Raw genomic sequence first — 23,681 nt, 5'->3', positions numbered from 1 at the left:
CTGACACCCAAATCTTAGACTTTGAGGTGGTTTCACACTATTGTCTTCTACTCAGTAATCTGTTCACTTCAGCCCGTTCCTTTTTGACTCCTGTCTTCTCTCACTTCAAATTCCATTCCCTCTCTCTCCTTCACCCTCAATCACTCTCTTACATAGCTCTTTTTTTTTTTTAAGTTTTCAACGTGCCCTGTGTAACCAGGTGCAACTCACCACTTTGGTACCTCCTGCTGGCCATCCTGGGAATTAGCTCTAGTTCACCTTTGCACCTTCATCTAATGGCGTCTCGCCACCACCACTTCTGTCCTCAGGACCCATGTCGCTCTGAGGAACACGACGTCCTCCTCTGGACACAGCCCTCCAGCTGTGCCCCACTCGGTTCTCTCCTACTCTTTCTGGGGGAAAAGGAGGTAGCAGTCCTTTATCCAGCCACTTGCCTCACTGGCAGGCTGTAGTCCAGGGTCTAGCCACCTGCATCAGTGGCAACTGGGGCCAAAGGGGGAAGGAGGGGAGCAGTCAAGCATTGCGTCATCTCAAACCTCTGCCGTCTGTTTCCCTGGGTCACTTCCCCGCAGCCCTAGCACCTTCTCCGCCCTTGTATCAGGGCCTCAGTCTGGCAGCAGTCAGCCAGGAGCTCACTCACTCCTGCTCCCCTGACCCTGCCCAGCACTGCTCTGACCATGGTGCTGTCTCTTCTCCCTCCTTCAGGGCAGCCAGTCCTCTCTCCTCAAAGTCCAGGGAGTGACAAGCTGTTCTGTGCAGCAGCCCTTCTTATATGGCCCAGCCTGGCCCTGATTGGCTGTCTCTCTAACCCTTCTCCCAATTGGCTGTCTCTACAAGCCCTTTCCTAATTGGCTGCCTCCTGTGCAGCCTCCCCAGGGCTGCTTTAAGCCTGCTTCTGCCAGTGTGGGACAGGCGTCCCGCCACACCCTGTAACCACAGTCTTTAAAAACCCCTTCCTTTATCCAACCAAACTGTCCAATTATCATGCCAGTTCCCTCTTTCCTTTGTCTTCAAGATGATTGAGCACATACTGTATTTTTACTGCTTCAGCTTCCTCTTCTCTAGTTCCTTTTTGGATTTCTTTCAATTGTATTGTGGTCAGTGAAAATCCTTGTTGAGTGTACTGGATTCCTTTCCCCCTCATCTTAGCCTCCCAAGGGATCCTGCCCATCAGTTCCCTGAGGGAGTCAAAGTCTGCTTTTCTGAAGTCCAAAGTCCGTATTCTGCTGCTCTCCTTTTGTCAGGATCCTGAACTCGACCATTTCATGTCTCTGCTGCCCAGGTTGCCACCCACTTTTACTTCCCCTACCAATTCTTCCCTGTTTGTGAGCAGCAGGTCAAGAGGAGCACGGTCCCTAGTTGATTCCTCCAGCTCTTGCACCAGGAAGTTGTCCCCAACACTCTCCAAAAACTTCCTGAATTGTCTGTACACTGCTGTATTGCTCTCCCAGCAGATGTCAGGGTGCTTGAAGTCCCCCATGAGAACCAGGGTCTGTTAGCTGGAACCTTCTGTTAGTTTTCTGAAGAAAGCCTCGTCTACCTCATCCTTCTCATCTGGTGGTCTATAGCAGACGCCAACCATGACATCACCCTTGTTGCTTTCACCTCTAACCTTAACCGAAATTGCAATGCAATTAAAAGTCACTCCTTTCTACCTATCATGTCTATAACTGACTAACCTTTTAGTACTGAATGCTGAAGTTGGAACAAGACAACTCATCAAAATGCGACCAGTTTTTACAGGAGTTGAAAATGGCTACAGAATTTGGACAGTTGAACAGAGAGAAGGATACAGCTGACGAAAGTGTATTGACAGCTGCAGTGTACCCTTGAGGAAAAGAGAAACAAAGAACAGTTAGTGAAGAAATGTTAAAAGGAAGCAGGGTTAATTATGTGAGAAGAACAGTGTGTGGAAACTGAGTGTGTTAGAGAAAGTAAAACAACTAGAGAACAATAAAAATCCAATAGCAAATAAAATGGAGAAAGTGAGTAAGGAAAAAGTGGCCGAGAAAGAAATGCAGACTAAGAAACAATTGTTCAACAAAAAAACCTTCAAAAACAGACTCCAATGAGAAACTGCAGAACTGGAATTAATTTGCAAACTGGACACCATCAAATTAGGCCTGAATAAAGACTGGGAGTGGATGGGTCACTACAAAAACTAACTTCCCCCCGCTAATACTCACACCTTCTTGTCAACTGTTTGAAATGGGTCATCTTGATTACATTGAACTCATTAGCGCTACAAAAGTGATTTTTCCTCCCTTCTTGTCAACTGTTGAGAATAGCCCACTCTGCCTTAATTGAATTGGCTCATTAGTACTGACCCCCAACTTGGTAAGGCAACGCCCATCTTTTCCATATGCTGTGTATTTATACCCTACTGTATTTTCCACTCCATGCATCTGATGAAGTGGGTTTAGCCCATGAAAGCTCATGCCCAAATAAATTTGTTAGTCTCTAAGGTGCCACAAGGACTCCTTGTTTTTGTCAGAAGACAGGATACTGGGCTAGATTGACCGTTGGTCTAACCCAATATGGCCATTCTTATGTTCTTATGATGAAGGGTTGCCCAACAGAACAACTGCCAGGTGCCCCTCTAAAGTAGAATCAATGTAAACAATCAGCACTTCAATATTAATCTAGTATTTGTGTAAACTATATATATAACCCTCTTGAAAATTCACTTAATTTCTATGTGCCCTCAAATAAGACAAAGTTTTTCCCCCACTGCTTTTAACTAATTCTCAGACTTTACCTGCATACTGCTAAATAGTTAAAAAATGGTGACATCTTTTTACTATACATGTGCTTCATGTCTCAAATTGGTTTTCATTTGGAAAATTCCTTTTACAGTCCAAGGGCCAAATTTTGACCCCACTAGGACTGTGGTCACCTAGTGGAATCAGTGCTGTTCTACTGCAGCAAGTGTTCAGGATGGGGTTGGAAGGTCAGAAAAGGGGTGATGTCACTGGATCTGTGACTATGCGGATGCACAAACCATTCCCAATGGAATAGAGACCCAGGTATTTGACTAACCCTGAGGCTGCACAGAGGTCACAGAGGTTTTACTGCCACTCCTTAATGGAAGGGGAAAGTATTTCTTACTTCACCCTAACCCCCTGCTCAGATCGCTAGTGTGCAGCCTGTGCCACATGAGCTGTAAACTATTTCTAGGATTTGGCTCATACTATAGATCAGTGGTTGTCAAACTGCGGGTTGCGACCCAGTACTGGGTCAAGGAATGTAAGGCACTGGGTCATGACAGCTCTGGTCAGCACCGCTGACTGGGCCGTTAAAAGTGCTGCCCAACTAAGGAAGGTGAGTCCCTACTTGTTCTGACACTGCGCTGTACCCCGGAAGCGGCCAGCATCAGATCTGGCTCCTAGGTGGGAGGCCATGGGGCTCCGCACACTGCCCCCACCCTGATCACTGGCTCTGCTGTGGGGGCAGTGCCTGCGGGTGAAAGATGTGCGGAGCCAATTGCATGCCTGAGGGATAGCTCAGTGGTTTGAGCATTGGCCTGCTAAACCCAGGGTTATGAGCTCAATCCTTGAGGTGGCCATTTAGGAATCTGGGGCAAAAATCTGTCTAGGGATTGGGACTGTTTTGAGCAGGGGGTTAGACTAGATGATCTCCTGAGGTCCCTTCCAACCCTCATATTCTATGATTCTGTGCCTCCACCTAGGAGCTGAACCTGCTGCTGGCTGTTTCTGGGGCACAGCGCCGGCTGTGGTGCCAGGATAGGCAAAAATCATGGAACAGGTCCTCAAGGAATCAATTCTGAACCCCTTAAAGGAGGGGAAAGTGATCAGGAACAGTCAGCATGGATTCACCAAGGGCAAGTCATGCCTGACTAACCTAATTGCCTTCTATGATGAGATAACCAGCTCTGTGGAGGAGGGGAAAGCAGTGGATGTGCTATTTCTGGACTTTAGCAAAGCTTTTGATACAGTCTCCCACAGTATTCTTGCCAGCAAGTTAAAGAAGTATGGGCTGGATGAATGGACGGTAAGGTGGATAGAAAACTGGCTAGATGGTCGGGCTCAACGGGTAGTGATCAATGGTTCCATGTCTAGTTGGCAGCCGGTATCAAGTGGAGTGCCCCAAGGGTTGGTGCTGGGGCCGGTTTTGTTCAATATCTTCATTAACGATCTGGAGGATGGTGTGGACTGCACCCTTAGCAAGTTTGCAGATGACACTAAACTGGGAGGAGTGGTTGATACGCTGGAGGGTAGGGATAGGATACAGAGGCACCTAGACAAATTAGAGGATTGGGCGAAAAGAAATAAGATGAGGTTCAACAAGGACAAGTGCAGAGTCCTGCACTTAGGACGGAAGAATCCCATGCACTGCTACAGACTAGGGACCGAATGGCTGGGCAGCAGTTCTGCAGAAAAGGACCTAGGGGTTACGGTGGATGAAAAGCTGAATATGAGTCAACAGTGTGCCCTTGTTGCCAAGAAGGCTAATGGCATTTTGGGTTGTATAAGTAGGGGCATTTCCAGCAGATCGAGGGACGTGATCATTCCCCTCTATTCAGCACTGGTGAGGCCTCATTTGGAGTACTGTGTCCAGTTTTGGGCCCCACACTACAAGAAGGATGTGGATAAATTGGAGAGAGTCCAGCGGAGGGCAACACAAATGATTAGGGGGCTGGAGCACATGACTTATGAGGAGAGGCTGAGGGAACTGAGATTGTTTAGCCTGCAGAAGAGAAGAATGAGGGGGGATTTGATAGCTGCTTTCAACTACCTGAAAGGGGGTTCCAAAGAGGATGGATCTAGACTGTTCTCAGTGGTAGAAGATGACAGAACAAGGAGTAATGGTCTCAAGTTGCAGAGGGGGAGGTTTAGGTTGGATATTAGTAAAAACTTTTTCACTAGTAGGGTGGTGAAGCACTGGAATGGGTTACCTAGGGAGGTGGTGGAATCTCCTTCCTTAGAGGTTTTTAAGGTCAGGCTTGACAAAGCCCTGGCTGGGATGATTTAGTTGGGTTTGGTCCTGCTTTGAGCAGGGGGTTGGACTAGATGACCTCCTGAGGTCCCTTCCAACCCTGAGATTCTATGATTCTATGATTCTAAGCCTGCCTTAGCACCCCTGCTGTGCCACTGACTGGGAGCCGCCTGAGATAAACCCGTGCCCCCATTCCCACAAACCCAGAACCCCTTCCTGCACCTCAAACCTCTCATCCCCAGCCCCACCTCAGAGCCCTGATCCCCTTCCTGTACTCCAAACCCTTCCTCCCTGGCCCCACCCTGCAACCCTCACTCCCACACCCCGGCCTCTCCCAAACCCCTCATCCCCCCAGCTCCTTTGGGTCACGGGTATCAACAATTTTCTTCAGCTGGGTCGCCAGAAAAAAAGTTTGAAAACCACTGCTATAGATAATGAAATGCAGGATGGAATTCAAATTTGCAGCTTATAAAAATGGAAATCATAACATGTTCCCAAAAAAGATGTAGCTCCAAATAGGCCATCTTATTAGTATTACCATACTAAAATCAGTGGATCACTATTACATAACTCCCTCACAAGTTAATGAGGGCTCTAGCCTCTGACATTAAGACTGGACTTGACCAAATGTCTTATTTAATTTTACAACAAAGCACCACCATCATCTAGTGGTATAGATTGCTATTGTATATACTTTCCATTTTTATGACACACTGAGTAAAATATTTCAATAATTTTTCTCTTCTTTCACTAACTGCAAAAATTGAGGAAGATTTAGAATTACTGGAGGGGGTGGGAAATGAAAGAATGTGAAATTGGCTTCATAGAAAATAAACACAGCTGACTGATAGATTATATGACTGATGCTTGAGTCAATTTCTGAATGCAGAAATGAAAACCGCGCAAGTTAAAAATAATTATCTTTAAGATGTCTCATACATCACTCACATTTATCCATTAAGTTAGTACAATCATATGTTTAATGCATTATAGGGAGAAAGGAAAAAAATAAACAAAGGAATTTTTCAAACTGATACTTTTTGCAAATGTATTATGTAAATTTTTTTACATTCTTCATCTACAAACCTCTATTTTATTACTGGAATCAAATCACTATTTAATTTATAAATAATCTACATAATTGAACTGTTGACTTACATGGTAACTTTTCAGTCTGACAAAGTCAACTTTCATGGAGATGGACCTTTCTGAATTTCTACTGAGAGTCTTAATGTGCTCCACAAGGTCAGCACAGAACTTGTAGCCACCTTTAAGTACACAGAGAACCACAATGTTATTGTCTCCAATGTCTTGCATGATGTCTTTGGCCACGCATTCTGTCCTGAAATAAAGGATAAATATAATGTAAGGTGCAGACCATAGGATGTTCATGGAGTTATACAAAAATATCTAGAAATCATGCATGGCCTGATCTAAAGCCCATTCAACTCCCTCACTGACTTTAGTGGGCTTTTGATCAGCTGCACAACAGGCAGATGCAAGAAGGAATCTGATCAATACAATATTCAGAATGTGTATAACACAGTCTGGGAATTATCATTAGACACATTCCCCTGATTACACAACTGGAATAATATGTTGCAATAAATATTATTATAAAGGAGACTTTTTGAGTGATTGAGCAAACTAGGCCATCAGCTTTACACAGCATCCCACATTCATGTAAAGTCTCCCTCTACGATCACACACTTTGTTATGCAAACTGCTAAGAGTAACTGCTTAAAAGGTGCAAGATAAAGAAGAAAAACACCAGAAATTATATAAACTCACAGACTAAAGAAAAAGCTACACTTACATTTTAGTAAAACAAAATAAATAAAAATACTTACAAGCGACACATATAATGTTATTCAGAGATCTCAACACACTTTACAAAGGGTAAAATTATCCCCATTTTGCAGACAAGACAAACTTGGACACAGAGAAGCTAAGTGACTTGCCCAAGGTCACACAGCTCGATAGGAAGAGTCAGAGTTATTTACTGATTACTTTGGGGATTTAAAGATCTAATAATTTACTGATCTGTATTCTTATTGACAGTGTGTCTCCTTTGTCAACAGGATGTGGCATATTAGAATGAGTAGGATCCCATCTTTTATGTGGGATAAACTTCTTGGCTTAAATCTTCAAAACTAACTAGTGAGTTTGGGTGCCTCATATTTTGGTAAGCCCATCTGAAAATATCTTAAACGGGTCCAATTTTCAGAGGGCAGGTGACTCAGCATTTGTGAAATTTTCAGGCCTCTTTAGGGTGTCAAATGGTCAAACACTCAAAAATCATTTGTTATTTTTTAAAACTAGCCCTCCATGTCTAGCCTCTAGCAAAGATGGTTTGTGAAATAGCAGACCTGAAACCTGTACTGATCCAAGATTCAAGAGTGCCATCCTGTACCTCAGACCAGTGCAATTTTAAGGAAAAATGCTACACTTGGTCGAGAAGAATAAAAACAATTTTTTCAGGTTGCTTATAAAAACAGTAGCTACTTGGTATTATAGTGTAGTCCCAATAAAGATGGACTAGTGGCCAGAGTGCAGATAAGGAAATCAGAGGTGTAGGCCAAATGCAATTTATTATGATTCTGTAATTTATCATATGGATTTCACTACCACATTTGTGCTATAAACTGCTCTTTGCTGGTCCACAGTGACATAGGAGTCGGTTTTTCTCTACATATATACAAAAAATCATCATTGGAAATTACTGTATGTGCACAGCACGTGTAAGGGAAGAATATACTCCGAAGAGGACAATATTTTTCTTATTTCTGTTGCCAACAATAAATTACCGTAGCTACAATTTAAAAAGGTCAAAGTTTCTTTCAGTTTCATATCTATGCAATGCAAAGAATAAATTCTATATACCAAAAATAGATCAAAAGAGTGAATATTCATAGATTTTAAGGTATAAAGGGACTATTATATCATCTAGTCTGACCTCAAATACATTTAAGTTCCTCTTTTGTTTATGTAAAAATAGTGAGGTAATTGCATTTTTCTCCATCATCTTCAGCATTACCTCCTGTAAAGGAAAGTCTGAAATTATTGGAAAGTCTTTCACAGAGAGAGTGAGGGAAGACACTTAGTGATCTGTGTCCACCCATATTTTTTTTTTAGCCCTCTGTTTATAAATTACACCCCCTCCTTTCCCGTCTTTTTTTTTAAAATTTTTTAGAGAGTTTTTGTTGTTTTGTGTAATTGGGTGGACATAAAGCTACTTTTCACAACTTTTTAGGCTAGATACTCAAAACATTTTGATAATCTGGTAAAGAAATGGGTGGCTTTAGGCCACTTTTACATTTCAAGCATGTTGACAGAAACAGAAATAAATGCTGAATAATCCTTTAAATATCTCCTTGTCCCCCAGCTTTAGTGTCCAAGATTATATACTTTGCATCATGTATTATTTCAACTTGAAAAGACCCTGACATTTTGTCCCTGAGGCTTCTCCTACACTAGAATTCCAACTATTTCAGGAAAAAATGCTTAACCTTCATTTTTACTGGCAGGATGCTAACATAATTTAACTGATCAGAGTGGAAAGGAATGAATTATGTTAAAGTATTTCACAAATCATAACTATATAGATTACTTTACTAAAATATTTTGAAAGAGTTTAAACTCTAGTGCAGACAGGAACTTATTAAGCCCCAGCTTATATATAAAATATGGACAAAATTTAGTTGTATTCTCATTACAAGGATTTTCTGCAGTTTTGATCTCTCTCTACACAATGAGTTTCAGCCATATATTTGACAATGAAACTCAAAGTAAATTCACTCCTGTTCCTTTCTCTAACCCCAGGTTTGTCTTGCTGGTGTGGAGAGAGACAAGAGAGTTCAACAATTTTAACCAAATTTACAGTTATAGCCTAGTAAGAAGGAAGGTTGAGCATATGATGTTAGCTGACTGGTTTCAGAGTAGCAGCTGTGTTAGTCTGTATCCGCAAAAAGAACAAGAATACTTGTGGCACCTTAGAGACTAACACATTTATTTGAGCATCAGCTTTTGTGGGCTACAGCCCACTTCATCAGATGCACAGAATGGAACATATATATACATACAGAGAACATGAAAAGGTGGAAGTTGCCATACCAACTCTACGAGACCACACACCACACAACAAAAACACTAACCCAGGAACCTATCCTTGCAACAAAGCCCGATGTCAACTCTGTCCACATATCTATTCAAGTGACACCATCATAGGACTTAATCACATCAGCCACGCCAACAGGGGCTTGTTCACTTGCACATCTACCAACGTGATATATGCCATCATGTGCCAGCAATGCCCTCTGCCATGTACATTGGCCAGATTGGACAGTCTCTATGCAAAAGAATAAATGGACATAAATCTGACATCAGGAATCATAACATTCAAAAACCAGTAGGAGAACACATCAACCTCTCTGGTCACTCAGTAACAGACTTAAAGGTGGCAATTTTGCAACAGAAAAGCTTCAAAAACAGACTCCAACGAGAAACTGCTGAACTTGAATTAATATGCAAACTAGATACCATTAACCTGGGTTTGAATAGAGACTGGGAGTGGCTGGGTCATTACACAAATTGACTCTATTTCCCCATGTTAAGTATCCTCACACCTTTTTGTCAACTGTCCGAAATGGGCCATCTTAATTATCACTACAAAGGTTTTTTTCTCCTGCTGATAATAGCTCATCTAAATTAATAAGCCTCTTAGAGTTGGTATGGCAACTTCCACCTTTCCATGTTCTCTGTATGTATATATATCTTCTTACTGTGTGTTCCATTCTATGCATTTGATGAAGTGGCCGGTAGCCCACGAAAGCTTATGCTCAGATAAATGTTAGTCTCTAAGGTGCCACAAGTACTCCTGTTCTAGTCAACTGACTCTAATCACAATAAAGGAACAATGGACTTCTACACTGACTGGAGAAACAGAGAATGAAGGAGAGCTATAATTGACACCTGTTTTCATAAAAAGCTGACAACTCCAATGTAGACGTAGCTTTGAGTAGGTGGGTGTTCTTACGGGGGAGCTTGTAATGGCCATTATATTTACATTTCCTAACACTTTCCATTATGATAGATTATTTCAACTTTCTTAGGGAGAGGGATAGCTCAGTGGTTTGAGCCTTTACCTCCTAAACCCAGGGTTATGAGCTCAATCCTTGAGAGGGCCATTTACAGATCTGGGGCAAAAATCTGTCTGTGGATTAGTCCTGCTTTAAGCAGGGGGTTGGACTAGATGACCTCCTAAGGTCCCTTCCAATCCTGATATTCTATGATTCTTTTAAGAAGCTCCAACTCCTCCATTGTTTGCAGCAGGCCTTTCAAATGGGGTAGGGAGAAAGTTCTCAAGCAAAGAAGTGTCTTTTCTTTTTCCATGCAATTCCATTCAGGTTTATTGAGATATAAGTCAGCATTTCCCTTCTGTAAAGTAAGCACTGCAGAAAATTTTTGGCAGCATACCAAAATAATAACTGAACATGAACACTCTACAGAGCGGAGTTGCCACCAGTGCAAAAGCAACAGCAGCAACAGTAGACACAGCACTGTGAACAGATGGGAGCTGCTGTAGTGAAGGGAAGAGAGTGGAGACAGACTCCCTCCAACAACCCTTCAGACCCAGCACTTGGCCCATCCCCAACCGTGGGATAACAAACTTCTCTTGCTATCAGCCCTGTAGGTCATGTGACAGAAGTCTGTTCTACAACAATGAAAGTTCAGGATTCAACCCCTGTTGATGATGGATAATGGGGGCTGTTACACTTATATGTAATAGAAACTGGTTTTATCTTTTTCCTTTTAAAAAACCTTGGTAAATTAAATTTAAAAACGTATTTAGATTGCAAATTAAGCACTCAAAGGTTAGGAAATGTCAGCTTTAATTCTGCCCTCTTGTGCATATGTATTATGACAGACTTTAATTACTTGATCAGATACAGTCTTCCCCACAAGACTCCTGCCTCATTCAGTAAGCAGGATGGACACATAAGGTGGCAGTATTAAGATTGGACGGGCTACTGTAAATCTGGCATTTCCCAAATTTCAAGTGCTTTCCTTTGAAACCTACATAATATTCTTTGAGAGTAGTTCTTTTGTATGTAATTTTATGTATAAATTGCTTGTGTGTCCAATTATGTCTATATAACAAGTATACAGAAAATTGTTAAATACTTATATAGTACTATTCAAAGCACTCTTACCTGTCAACAATAATACCATGAGGTATGAGCACATATTCCAGATCTCCATAGTAGTGCTGTGGATATGTGAATAAATCCAAACTGTAGCCTGGCCAATCGTCTGAAATCTGCAAATTAGGTTAATATAATTAGAACACTTCATTGTATTTAGTATATAAAAAGTTGTTATCATATTCTCAATGTTAGACTATGTCCTTTTACATTGGATTGGACAGTATTATTAGCAACTACTATTAGTTGTACTGGCCTTATACACATACCCTTCCCATATATGGTGATATCCATGTGATTAACTCCAGGATCATGTAATCAAAAATACATGATGATAATTTACCACTTCACCTGTGCCTATTAATCATGGGTGCATTATGTCTACTTCTCTCAAGCTAACTCTCTAAACACCCTTAAAAGTAACCATTCTTTAAAAAAAAAAAAAAAAGGCAACCTGTCACAAAAATGCTGTGGTCTTTCCCTAATTTTATCTGCATAAGTCTCAGAGGATTGCAGTACGCATGACTGTGAACCCATGAATGGTTTATGCAGGTCATCCGAAATGAGCGCCTAGAAAACATTCCAACTAACCCTCAGGTATTCTGTATATGCCACATATTTACAGAAAAAAGATTAATGTTTTAAAGAGTTTTTACAATGTGTATTAGTACTGCTTTTCACATCCAGCCACCTGTAAAACCAGGAACTCGATTAATACGAGAATCTCAGAAATCAAAAAGTTTATAGATGTCAGGCAGAAATCAAGCAGGACAAATATCAGTTCAAAAGGTCATGTTTCAGAAAGCTCTAAAGATGTAAAAAGGAGGGATTGTAATGGAAACGGTTCAGCAAGCTTTACAACAGTCCCATAGTAAAGACAGCACCGCTAACTTCTTGCAACTATACTGGAGCTTTGTTTCAATATTGACTTTGAGGAAAGAGTGCCACCTCACGGGTTTCTTAATTGTCTGTGCAGTCATAGGTACCCATAAACATCTTGTCTTTATTCCTTGTATTTACTCCTGAGAGCATTCTACACCAAAACATTTAAAATTCTACACACATATTTTAAAATTCTGAAAAATTCTGCAAATTTTATTGTTAAATAAATGTGGAGGCTCCAGCATGGCATTGAGGAGCACAGGCCACTGGGCTCCACAGAGGTGGGAGATCACTGTGCAGCTCCCTCCCTGGGACATGGACTCAGCAATAAGGCTGCACCCAACCTGACAAAGCGCAAGGATACAGCCTGGCCCAGAAACACTCTTGGGCCCTGCCCCTCTGTGTGGGCAAGCAGGCTCAGCAAGGCAGGAGCCAAGTCTGGAGGGGCTTAATGTGGGGGGATCCAGGTGTGGGTTGAGAGGGTTCTGTGTGGGGCAATCTGAGTGCGGGTGGCTCAGTGGGGGATCTGGGTGCGGGGGGGATCAAGATGCACATGGGCCTGTTGGGGGAGTTACGGGTGCAAAGGTAATGGGAATCTGCAGTAGGGTCCAGGTGCAGGTGGTTGGAGCTCAACGGGGGAGGGGGATAGAGCCAGGGGCGGCTCTACAAATCAGGCTGCCCCAAGCGCGCGCGCGCGCGCCGCCGCCCCCCCAGTCCCGGGGTCCCCCCCTCCCCCGCTCCCCCGGCATCCTGGGGAGGCGGTATGGCTCCTCGGTTCAGCTCGCCCGGCATGCCTGCGGCAGGTCCACGGGAGGGGGCGGCGCGCGGTCTGCCCGCGGTCGCGCAGCTCAAGCTCAACCGAGCGAGACGGAACGCGGGACCACCGCAGGGCGGACAGCGCGTCGTCCCCGGGTCTCGTGGTCCGGGCCAGCGCAGGCATGGCCTCCACCGGAGCCCAGCCAAATGGCGCCCTCCCAGGATGCCCCCTGCGGGTGCCGTGCCCTGCCTAGCCTAGCCTGGATAGAGCTCAGCGGGAGGGTCTGGGTGTGGGGGGCTCAGTGGGGAGTTCAGATGCTGGGGGAGTGTGGCAGGGATCCAGGTGTAGCTGGCTGGGGTTTGGTGGGGTGGGATCCAGGTATGCATGGCTCATCGGGGTGGTCCAAATGCAGTGGGAGTGGGGCTCATCAGGGATGGATCTGATTGCAGGGAGGGTGATGCTCAGCAGGAGCGTCTGGGTATGAGGGGGTCTAGATGCATGGGGGTTGGGCAGATGCGGGAGCAGCTCCCTGAATAGGAATCCCTCCTCCTGCAGCTGAGGAGCAATGGGTGCAGGAAGTGTGTTATGGGTGGGCAGGAGTTTGCAGAGCTTCCTGCAGGTGGGAGAGAAATCTGGGGGTGGATCAGACTCGGCCCCGGATGCTGTGCAGGGCAAGAGGAAGTCTCGTCCCCCCCAGTTCAGCCGAGACTAGCTGCTGAGCCCGGCGCAGGGTTGGAGCCACCAGCCAGGTCTTACCCAGTCCCGCCTCCTGCCCCACAGTGATTTCTCTCTCTGCTGGCTGCCCTGGGAACCCGAAACATCGCTTTTGTGGCTTCCCTTTACTCCCCCATCAGGAAGTCATTTTTCTTCAGGGAAGCAAAGAAATCTGCAGGGGGACATCAAGTCTGCACATGTGCAGTGGTGCAGAATTCCCAAGGGAGTTTTGTATTGTTCAAGCACATGAATATCAACAAGAAGGTTGAACAAATGGTTAGAGAACTGCTTTTGTGGGGTACAGTGTACATTTCTGCTATATAGAATCCTCACCTAAAGAGTAAAAACTAACTACTGCAAGCAGATTCACCTACTACAATAAAGAATCATAAATCCTTCACAAATAATTTGCATATCAAAATGTGTTGATTGCTGACCTATTCTATTACATTAGCATCTTTATGAGGATTCTACTTTCATATATTGCTATATTTATCTCTGGCATCAGTCTGGTGATGCTAAACTACACCTTGAAGAAATATTATTTGTCTAAGAATGGTTACTTTACGTCTACTAAGGGTATGTCCAGACTACCCGCCGTATCGGCGGGTAGCGATCGATTTATTGGGGATTGATATATCGCGTCTCATCTAGACGCGATATATCGATCCCTGAACACGCTCCCCGTCGACTCCGGAACTCCACCGGAGCGAGCGGCAGTAGTGGAGTCGCAGGGGAGCCGCGGCGTCAATCCCGCGCGGTGAGGACGGGAGGCAAGTCAGAATAAGATACTTCGACTTCAGCTATGGTATTCCCGTAGCTGAAGTTGCGTATCTTACATCGATCCCCCCCCCTCAGTGTAGACCAGGCCTTAGCTGCAGCAAAAACATCAATTTCCTAGAGAACTGTACCTGGCTCAAAATCATAATTTTCTTGCAATTAATATTTAAAAACTGAAAATAAAGGGCATGACCCAAAGATCACTGAAGTCAACGGGAGTTTTTGCACTGACTGCAATGGGCTTGAATCTGGTCATTAAAAAAAAAACCTCAATATCGTTACTTTTCGTCTACTTAGCTGCAGCAAAAACATCAACTTCCTAGAGAACTGTGCCTGGCTCAAAATCATCATTTGCTTGCAATTAATATTTAAAAACTGAAAATAAAGGGCATGACCCAAAGACCACTCACCTCAATATCGTTTTTTTCATTACTTAGCTGCAGCAAAAACATCAACTTCCTAGAGAACTGTGCCTGGCTCAAAATCATCATTTGCTTGCAATTAATATTTAAAAACTGAAAATAAAGGGCATGACCCAAAGACCACTGGAGTCAACGGGAGTTTTTGCACTGACTGCAATGGGCTTGGATCTGGTCATTAAAAAAAGTTACTCAATATCATTCCACATTTTCACAGGAAGAAGGGATTACATACATCCTCAAAACTTCAAGGTTTTTCATTAGGGGGCAAGTCTTGTTCACAATAACACAGTTGCAGAAGGCCTAACAAACCTATCGATGTGTTTAGAGAATTCATATTAGGAACAAAATGCTGTGCCAAATCTGAAAAAAATTGGTGGAGAAATAAATGATTGAAAATAGAAACACATACAGCAATATTTGAAAGCTATTAGTCAAAACATCTGGGGCGAAAATCGGGAAATACCTTATAATCCCCATCTACTGAAATACACTGGACTGAAAGAACTTTCACAAGGGAATGGAAAAATGGTAATTTTGTTTTAAAAAGTGGGGCTCTCTTTTAAATGTGGACTATATGAGAACACTGTTTATACACAGTTGGTAATTTTAATTTATATATGTAATAAGGAACCAATTCTGTTTCCATGTAAATTCATGTGATCGGGCAAGATGAATGTGAGAACCATAACATTTTCTATCTTTCATAAATTTAAATTCACAATCATAATGTTGCATTATGATTCTTTTTTTGTTTTCATGTGTGTATGAAACAAAAGAAATGAAGTCATTACAAAGCCCATCTCCTCTGAAATGTCTCCACTTTGCTCCAGTGCTAACGAAGTCATCAGCTTTGTAATAGAATTTATTACAGAGATTACCATCTAAATGGCCAATATTAGTTTAATTTAAGTACACCAAGGGCCTAGCTCTAAACTGTAAAAACACTTGTCAGGGGACACACTTATAACACAGTAGCCCCACCACAGTTTTGGGGTGTACACAGGACTTGTGCAAAGTTTTAGTTAAATCATGGCTAATAGTCTCTAATCTTGTTCTGGCACTTGGTTAACACATTGATTGGTCACAAGTACACTGTAAAATAGAAGTATTTCAACGTGTTTTTTACAGTGTGGATAGGCCCAAAGAAATACACATTTTTCCCTTTTGGAAACTTATCTTATTCATTTACTATTTATCATAACTTATAAAGCCCCATAGATATTCATGGTGCTTTCTAAAACATATAGTTTGTGCAGTTCACTACCACCTTCTGTGCACAGAAGATGAAAAATAAGAACAATCCAACAGTGCGTTTTTATCACTAGGTTGTTTCCACAGCAAATGCAATTGACAATTGAATCCACAAGCCAAGACAATTCCATGTTTCCATCTAAAAATCAGTAGTCCTGTAATGTTTGGCAATTTTGCTAGTCACTGCTCAGCTTGCTTCCAGCACACTAAGGGCACACATACATCATAACTGCTGCAGCCAGAGGACACGGACACGAAATCAAACTTCCCCAGCTCCTGATGAGCTGCTAGGACTTCTCTGGAGCAGCCACCCACTCACAAATACTCCATACAGGGAGGGGTGATAACAGTGGAATATGGTGTGCGGCAAAGTAGGTTCAGAGATACAAAGACAGAACACAGGACTGGGTCAATGGAGCAGGGGTGAGGGGGCAAGAGGAGATGGTGGAGGATGAATCACAGAACTGTTGGCATAAGGCACAGCAGAGCAGATGGGAGTAAGTAGTACAAGTTGGGGGAGGCAGCCGGGAAGGAGACATCAGGGCAAAGCTGGAGTATTGAGATGTAGAAGGGTTGAGTGAACAAACCTGGGACCAGAAACAGGGCAGAAGGGAGGAGCTGAGGGATCCCGGGTGCAGGGAAGTAAGGCTGTTTAGAAAAGATGAGGGTAAGGGTAAAAGGACCAGGGAAGAGGAGGGGAATCACGGCCCAGGACAGGATGAGATCAGGATATAGGGCGGAAGGGCCAAAGCACACAGGCCATGGGGAGAAGATGTGGTGGATGGGGCGAGGCCAGGGTGCCGCAGCAGACGGGCCCAGAGGGAAGATGGTAGCGGAAGGTCGGGGAGGAGGAATGAGGGGGCGCAGTGGGGGTCTGGGCACAAAGGCTGTGAAGAGGAGACGATGAGGGCGGGGAGCGGGGCCTGGCCGGTAGATGGGGAGCGGAGGGGAGGGCACTGCGCTCAAGGCACGGGCAGGAGAACAGGGTGGGTACCCAGGGCCATGAGAGGCGGGGCGGCGGAGGGGAGCGTGTCCAGCGGACGAAGGGCGGGATAGGAGACATGACGGAGGCGCCAGGGGCGGGACCGGGGGTGCCCAGGCCAGGCGGCAGTTGGGGCGCGCGGCGGGAAGAGGAGCGGCGATGGCGAGGGGACCCTCCCCCCCCAAGCGGTCTGGGGACTGCGGGCAGCTGCCCTGGCGCCGCCCTGGGCTGGGGGGAGCTTTTCCTTTACCACAACCCCGCGGCCGCTGCCTCTCTGCGGCGCCGCGCTGCTGCCGCCCTGCCTGGCCATCTTCCCTCGCCAGCCCCAGGGGAGCGGCGCGGAACCGCTGCAGCCGCTGGGGCGAGGAGGGGGGAGGGGGCGCTGCTGCTCTCCGGGTGGGGGCCGGGAGGGAGGTGTCGGCCTGCAGGGAGCGAAGGCCGCCGCATGCAGCCGTGGGGGCCCCCTTGTGCGGGGCCGCTCCTGCCCTTCCTGTGGGGGTTGAGGAGACCCCTACCCCGTCCCAGCTCCTCACTTAAGGGGCAGCGCCCCGCTGAGCATGCGGAGTTCAGCTCTTCCCCCGAACAGGGAGGATGGGGCATTGGTCCCACGGAGGACTCTCCCCCCCCCCAACATACAGTGTACAGGCCCCTCAATAGGGATTGGGGGCATCATCCCCACCCTGGTGCACATATATAGCCTGTGGCCCCTGCTGGAGAGCCCCCAGCATAGTGGGGTGTGGGGCTAACTCCACTAGGGCCTCATCCTCCCAAGCATGGAAATAGGCTCCCTGGAATAAAGTAGTGTGTTAACGCAACTCCGACCCATCCAGAGGGTTGTACCTACGACCCCTTCTGATGACAGTGAATGAAGTCAGGTTCAGAGGCTGTGGCAATGAGCAGGCACTGTGTATGTGCCAAGATAGAAACAATTGACAGACCTTAGGTTTACATCTGGCCTCCGGGTATGCACGGGCAACTATAAGAAAAGCCTCCAGCGAGCACAAATTTACTACCTTTGAATTCATTTCTGAGGTCTAGGGGTATTATATTATTTTCATTTGTGTTACTGTAGTGCCTAGGAGCCCTACTCATGGACCAGGAGCCCACTGTGCTAGGCGTGTACAAGCACCAGTCAGCAAGCTTTATTATTAAGATACAATATATGCCACAAATGCACTTAAACTGTTCTATACCCTGATATTTCAGTTCCTTACAATTGGGCTTCACATGAAAAATTAGACCCATGCTGCTATACCCTCCAAATAACATGTATATTTAATTTCCATTGGTACATTTTTATTGCACACCCATAAATCAATTGTGCATCTCCAAATAAATTAATCATGCCTCAAATTAATGCTTCAATTCCCCCAATCAAATTATTGTTACTAAATATAATTTGTTTCCACTAATGCTCGTGGTACATCAAACACTTTTCAAACATAGAAGTTCTCTGCCCTGAAGAGCTTACTGCTTGAGAAAGAAAAGATAAAATAGAGTCACAGAACATGAGAGAAGGCGAATGTGACACATAGGCCCTGTTCTTTGCAAACAACTCTAGTCTCAGGCCTGTCAAACTCACTACACCAAATATGTTGCTTACAGGGTATTTGTCCATAAAGGATAACATGTAACGTCTCAGTTGAAAACTTGAAACTTAGCAGTACTCATAATCATTGTGAGATGTGTGTACAGGCAGTATTTAAGGAATAATGTAACTATATTGAAAATTATGCCCACGGAGGAAAGAGTAGTCACCAGGGAATCATATGTCTTGATGATGACCTATTCAAACGGGAAGGAATTGTGTCCAGTCTCCCTGGCTAGCCAATTATGTAATGTATGGTTCAATTGCCTACTCTCACCCTATCCCAGAACTGTCAATGAAAAACCATCTAGTGTGACCAGATAGCAAGTGTGAAAAACCGGGACGGGGTGGGAGGAGCCCATATAAAAAAAAGCCCCAAATATTGGGACTGTCCCTGTAAAATCGGGACATCTGGTCACCCTAAAACCATCAAAGACAACTGCAAACAGTTAAAACCATGTGGAGGTAAAAAGGAACATTATAACAGACAGGGGATCACCCTGTCTATTCATAAAGACAGAAGGCTGTTTCAGTATAACACAGATGTAGGAGATGCCCTCTGGAGCCATTCACTGAGGAGACATCTTGAGCAGGGGTGTTTTTCATGAAAGATTGGATCTTGGTTCCTGTGAAGCCAGACAGCTCTGCAACAGACTGAAACTTGGGGGGAAACCTACTTTATTACATACAAATGGTAGCTATTAGTAAGTGTAGGCCCTAGTTCACATTTTACTATTTTTTTTCAGTTGTAAAGCTTTTGTTTCCATCACTCTCTTGTTTCTAGTGGAATCTCTATTATTTTTTAAGTAAACCTTCTTTTGTTTCACTAAAAGAGCTGTGTACTAAACAGAAGCGGTGGTTTAAGGTAAAACTGCTAAACTAGGGTACACTTCTCCTTTGGGGCAGAGGATCTGAATTTCTGTGAGTAGCCAGTATCAAGGGCTGGATATCACAGGGGAATCCTTCAAAGTGACTTGGGGCCTGGGGTGCACCTCTTGTTAACCTGCAAAGCAAAGACAGAGCTGGCAGAGCCCAAAAGAAAGAAAATGCTTGAGTGCAGTGGTGAAAGGTGGGCGGTACAGGCCAGTATGGCGTACTGGTAAGAAGTGGCTGCTGGTACCGGCCCATACACAGCTGACATTAAAGTGCTGCCCCTTTTGCTCCCCCCCCTTCCATTGGCAGCCCTGCTGGTAGGAACTCTACCAACAAGGCTGCCGACGGGGTGTGGGGAGGTGGGTAAAAGGGGCAGCTGCCCCGGGGCCCAGCGATTTAAAAGGGCCCAGGGTTCCCAGCCGCTGCTACCACTACTGTGGCAGTGGCCAGAGTCCTGGGCTCTTTTAAATCGCCACCGGAGCCCGGGTCGGTGTAGGCCAGGCAGCGCAGATGGTCTGGCTGGGGAAGGCTGACCCCAGCCCCGCCCCTTCCACCCAGGGACCCGCTGCTTCCAGGTGCCCAGAGCTGGCTCAAAGACTGGCGGTGCTAGAGAACTATCACCTAATTATCACAGGCAAGAGTCCCTCACACTGGAGTTAGAGGGTAACAAGGTGCCTCTCAGTCCTGGGTACTCTGAGAACCATCAAAGGGACACCAAACAGGTCAGGTGACAAGGTGGCGATTTGCTGTGTGCTGACAAGAGAGTTTGAATAACACAATCTTTTTATTTTAATATAGGGAATATAGACAATCCCAAATATTGTAACTCTTACAGTTATTTGTAGATGTCATGGTGGAAGTGGTCATTTCAAGAGACTTGAATAAGGAAAAGGTGGTGTCTGCTCCATGCATAGGGTATGATAGAAGAAGTGCAGATGGATTAATAAGAGAAGCAGGTAAATGATGTGTCAAAGCTGGCATCATTGGCAGAGTGAAGAGGATGGGGCAACATTAAAAGAGACAGATGAGGACAGAGTTGTGGAGAAAGCTTGGATTTGATGTAGTGGAGGAAGGGAAGTCAGTGAATGGATGAAATGGAGTGACATGGTCAGAATGACAGATGAGCAGCATAATATTAGCAGTAGCTTTTTGTTTAGACACAGGGGCAACCTGTCAGGGAGGCCAGATAGCAAGTGATTGCAGTCATTAATCAATTAATGATGCCTTCCATTTTTGAAGAGCTCCTCTGATGCTTCTGCCTCTACTCCATCTAGGTGTGTTGAAAATGACATTGGCCTCCCAGCTCCTTCTCTCCACCTAGGGTCTTCCTTCCTCACTCTTCCTCTCCTCCTCTTAAAGGGGCAGCAGTTCAGGAGCCATTCTGTTCCCTGCCTTCCCTCTTCTGATCCTGTGAAAACTGTAACAGCTACAGCTGCTCTGCTTTCAGCCCTTCCCTTCTCCTGAAAAGGAGCATCTTCCTCTTGGGCCACTTTGATCACTGTCTTCCTCTAATTTTCCTATTAAAAGAGAATGAACTTTGAGCTGCTCTGCCCTTTTCCCACCCTACCATCCAGAGGAAGAGACAGCCCCACGCATCTCAATCTTCTGGGTAAAATTTCTAATGGCCCAGAGCCAGGGGTGAAAGTAACTGAAAGGATTTGCCGGTACTCCAGAGTCCTGCAGAGGGGAAGGGGCCTCAACCGGAAGAGGCATGGCCTCTATTGGAAGAGGTGGGGCCTTTAAATCCCAGGGCTTTTAAATCAGGATTTAAAGGGCTCGGGGATTCAGCTGAAGCTAGGAGCCAGGCCCTTTAAATCACCCCTGGAGCTACCAGCTGCAGAGGCAGCTGGGAGCCCTGGGGTTTGAGCAGGGGTGAAAGTAATTTACATTTCTTACCCATATGGTCCAGTCGCAAGCAACCCACCTCTCCTACGTACTTCATGGATCCCTCTCATTGCATGACATAGATAGAGAAAATAAAGCTACTATTACTACTACCAGTACTGTCTGTAATAAAACTTTACTATTGGAATAAACCTGAAAAAGTGAAAACTCACTGTCACATTTTTTTCCGTGTCTCCCCTCCTCCTCCAGCCAGGCTGCGGACACTAGGCTCCATGCTTTCTCCCTGCCTGGCACTGAGCAGCAGCTGCAGGGGCTTCCCTCTAGCTAGGGAGACTGGCTGAGGGAGGGAGAAGCCTGCCTCCTGCATAAGAACAGTTTAAACTCAGCTGTTCCCTGCATGCTTCAGTAACATTTCAAAGAGGATCTGCAAGCAGTTTGGACATCACAACCATGATCCTCTGCTCAGGAGGGAATGGGATAGATTTGAACTTGGAAATGGTTCCTGATTTTGATTGTGTTTTTTGTGTATAGTAGATCCCCTCATCCCAGGGGCAGAAAAGAACTGCCCCTGCCATGGTCACACACACCCTCCCCACCCCAACAACAACTGGGAGTGAAATTAACAAGCCAGAAACGGCTTCTGGGGGCTGAACTGTGCAGGGAACAACTGAGTTTAAACTGTTCTTATGCAGGCAGCAGCAGCAGGCATCTCAGCCAGTGTCCCTACTGCAAGCTAGAGCCTAGAGGAGAACCCCTGCAGGGGGGAAGGAATGCAGAGCCTTGTCTGCAGCCTGGCTGGAGGAGGGGGAGGGAGGAGACGAGAAACCAATGTGACAGTGACTTTTCTCCTTCCACCTGCTTTTATTAGCTCTGGATTTAAGCGGTGGAGCCAAATGCTTGTATTTGTTGTGTATATTAGTATTGGAGACAAGATCCCCTCATCCAGGGGGCAGACAAGGACTGCCCCTGCCATGGTCAAACACACCCTCCCCACTCCCCCCAGCTACTGTGAGTGAAATTAACAAGGATGCCAGAAACTACTCCTAACCCCGAGGGCTGAACCACTCAGGGAACAGCTGAGGTTAAACTATTCTTATGCAGGGGGCAGGCTTCTCCCTCCCTCAGCCAGTCTCCTTTTCTTACCGGTCCTCTGTACCTGCCCAGACCCGCTTACTTTCACCTCTGCCCAGAGCAATGAGTCAAGTGGGTTTTTCAGGCTATGACTTGCTCTATTACTTATTTTATAAATGTGTGGCTGGTAGAATTTTACAAGTCCTAGTAGGTTAATTGAAAAAGAATTGGTATGTAAGGATGTGAGAACAGATTGGTCCATAGCAAGGTATGGGCCTGACAGCTGATCCCCAATGGCAGACTAGAAAGGCATTTGTAATTTGGTTCACTACTTTTAAAAAGTAGCAAGTAATGAAAATAAACATAAGACATTCAACAGAAAACACTATCAAAACATGAGGGAGTGGATGGCCTATGGGGCTGGTATCCATGAAAATTTTTCACGATGACAGTCGCTGCTTAAAATCTAGTCCAATTGTATAGTGACTAAAAGTTACCATTTGATAGTTTTTTGGTGGTTTGTGTGAAATAAATTTGTAGTCTTCATCCATTTAATGGATAAATATCTATATAAAAAAACATCACCAAGTGGCACTGTAGTGGGCTGAAAGAGCAGTGATGTCAACAGTTGAAAGAATGTGGAAGCTGAACTGGGGTTTTTTCATCGTTGAATGTGGTCCCTCCAGTTTAGGGAAGTTTGCACTGCTATTGCGTATGCTGTGTTTGTTCTGGATTTACAAGGCTGGCTGTCAATTTAAAGTCACTTAGAAAACACAGACACACTATCATTATTGCCCATCTCTTAAACATATGGACTTTAATATATTTTTTAATAATTAGAGATGTATAAAACGCCATCAGATCTCTGGATTCTCATTTTCCTGTCAGTGTCTCCTGCAAATAATCAGGAAGAAAGCTAATAAATCTTAATCTAAGAAAAAATCTGTTTAATTTAAAATTTGTAATCAAATCACTGATCCAGATCCATAGGAACTTATAAGGTTTTCAGTTCTTATAGATCAGAAGCATGTGAGAAGTCAGTCTAGAGCCTCAGTAATCCTCCTTAAATCTAATATACTCGTGTTTAATTGTGTCCATGTCATGGCTCCCATGCTTTCTCTGTCACAGAACTGGGCTTTTCAAATTCAAAGCTAGCTGTATTACACCTGTGATTGCAATTAAATATTGTCATTGATATACATCTGCTGGTCTCTGGAACCATATGAATCTCTTCTTCAGCCTGTTTGGACCATGTGGCAATTCAAAGGAATTTTTTTATCCTTTTAATCTAGTCCTTCCTGCTTTACTCTATCACTACAAGATACACTTCTGGCATAGAGCAGCACAAGAGATCATC

General features: G+C 44.7%; 1 protein-coding gene across 11 annotated transcripts in view; it reads right to left on the bottom strand.

Moving 5' to 3' along the window:
* PRTFDC1 (phosphoribosyl transferase domain containing 1) overlaps window positions 1-17,301 on the bottom strand; it is a 62,374-nt gene extending 45,073 nt beyond the window's left edge. For 9 of the 11 annotated variants that reach the window (XR_005593066.1, XR_005593067.1, XR_005593069.1 and 6 more), the window contains exons 1-3: window positions 17,198-17,301; window positions 11,169-11,275; window positions 6,115-6,298 (exon numbers count right to left, since the gene is read on the bottom strand). Coding sequence is in view for 7 of the 11 variants with exons in the window: in XM_039521118.1 (XP_039377052.1) it covers window positions 6,115-6,298; window positions 11,169-11,275; window positions 17,198-17,257 (351 nt within the window). In the remaining 4 variants the exon portion in view is untranslated. Of the gene's footprint in view, window positions 1-6,114; window positions 6,299-6,806; window positions 6,836-7,912; window positions 7,997-11,168; window positions 11,276-16,187; window positions 17,071-17,197 lie in introns of those variants that run through there. The other 2 variants (XM_039521122.1, XM_039521123.1) reach the window with 2 other exon arrangements.
* Between the last annotated feature and the right edge of the window lie 6,380 nt (window positions 17,302-23,681).

The sequence above is a fragment of the Mauremys reevesii genome, linkage group 2, assembly GCF_016161935.1.
Source record: "Mauremys reevesii isolate NIE-2019 linkage group 2, ASM1616193v1, whole genome shotgun sequence".
NCBI classification, from domain to species: Eukaryota; Metazoa; Chordata; order Testudines; family Geoemydidae; genus Mauremys; species Mauremys reevesii.
Note: the sequence above shows the minus strand (reverse complement) of the source record. Positions and strands in the feature narration are given on the sequence as shown.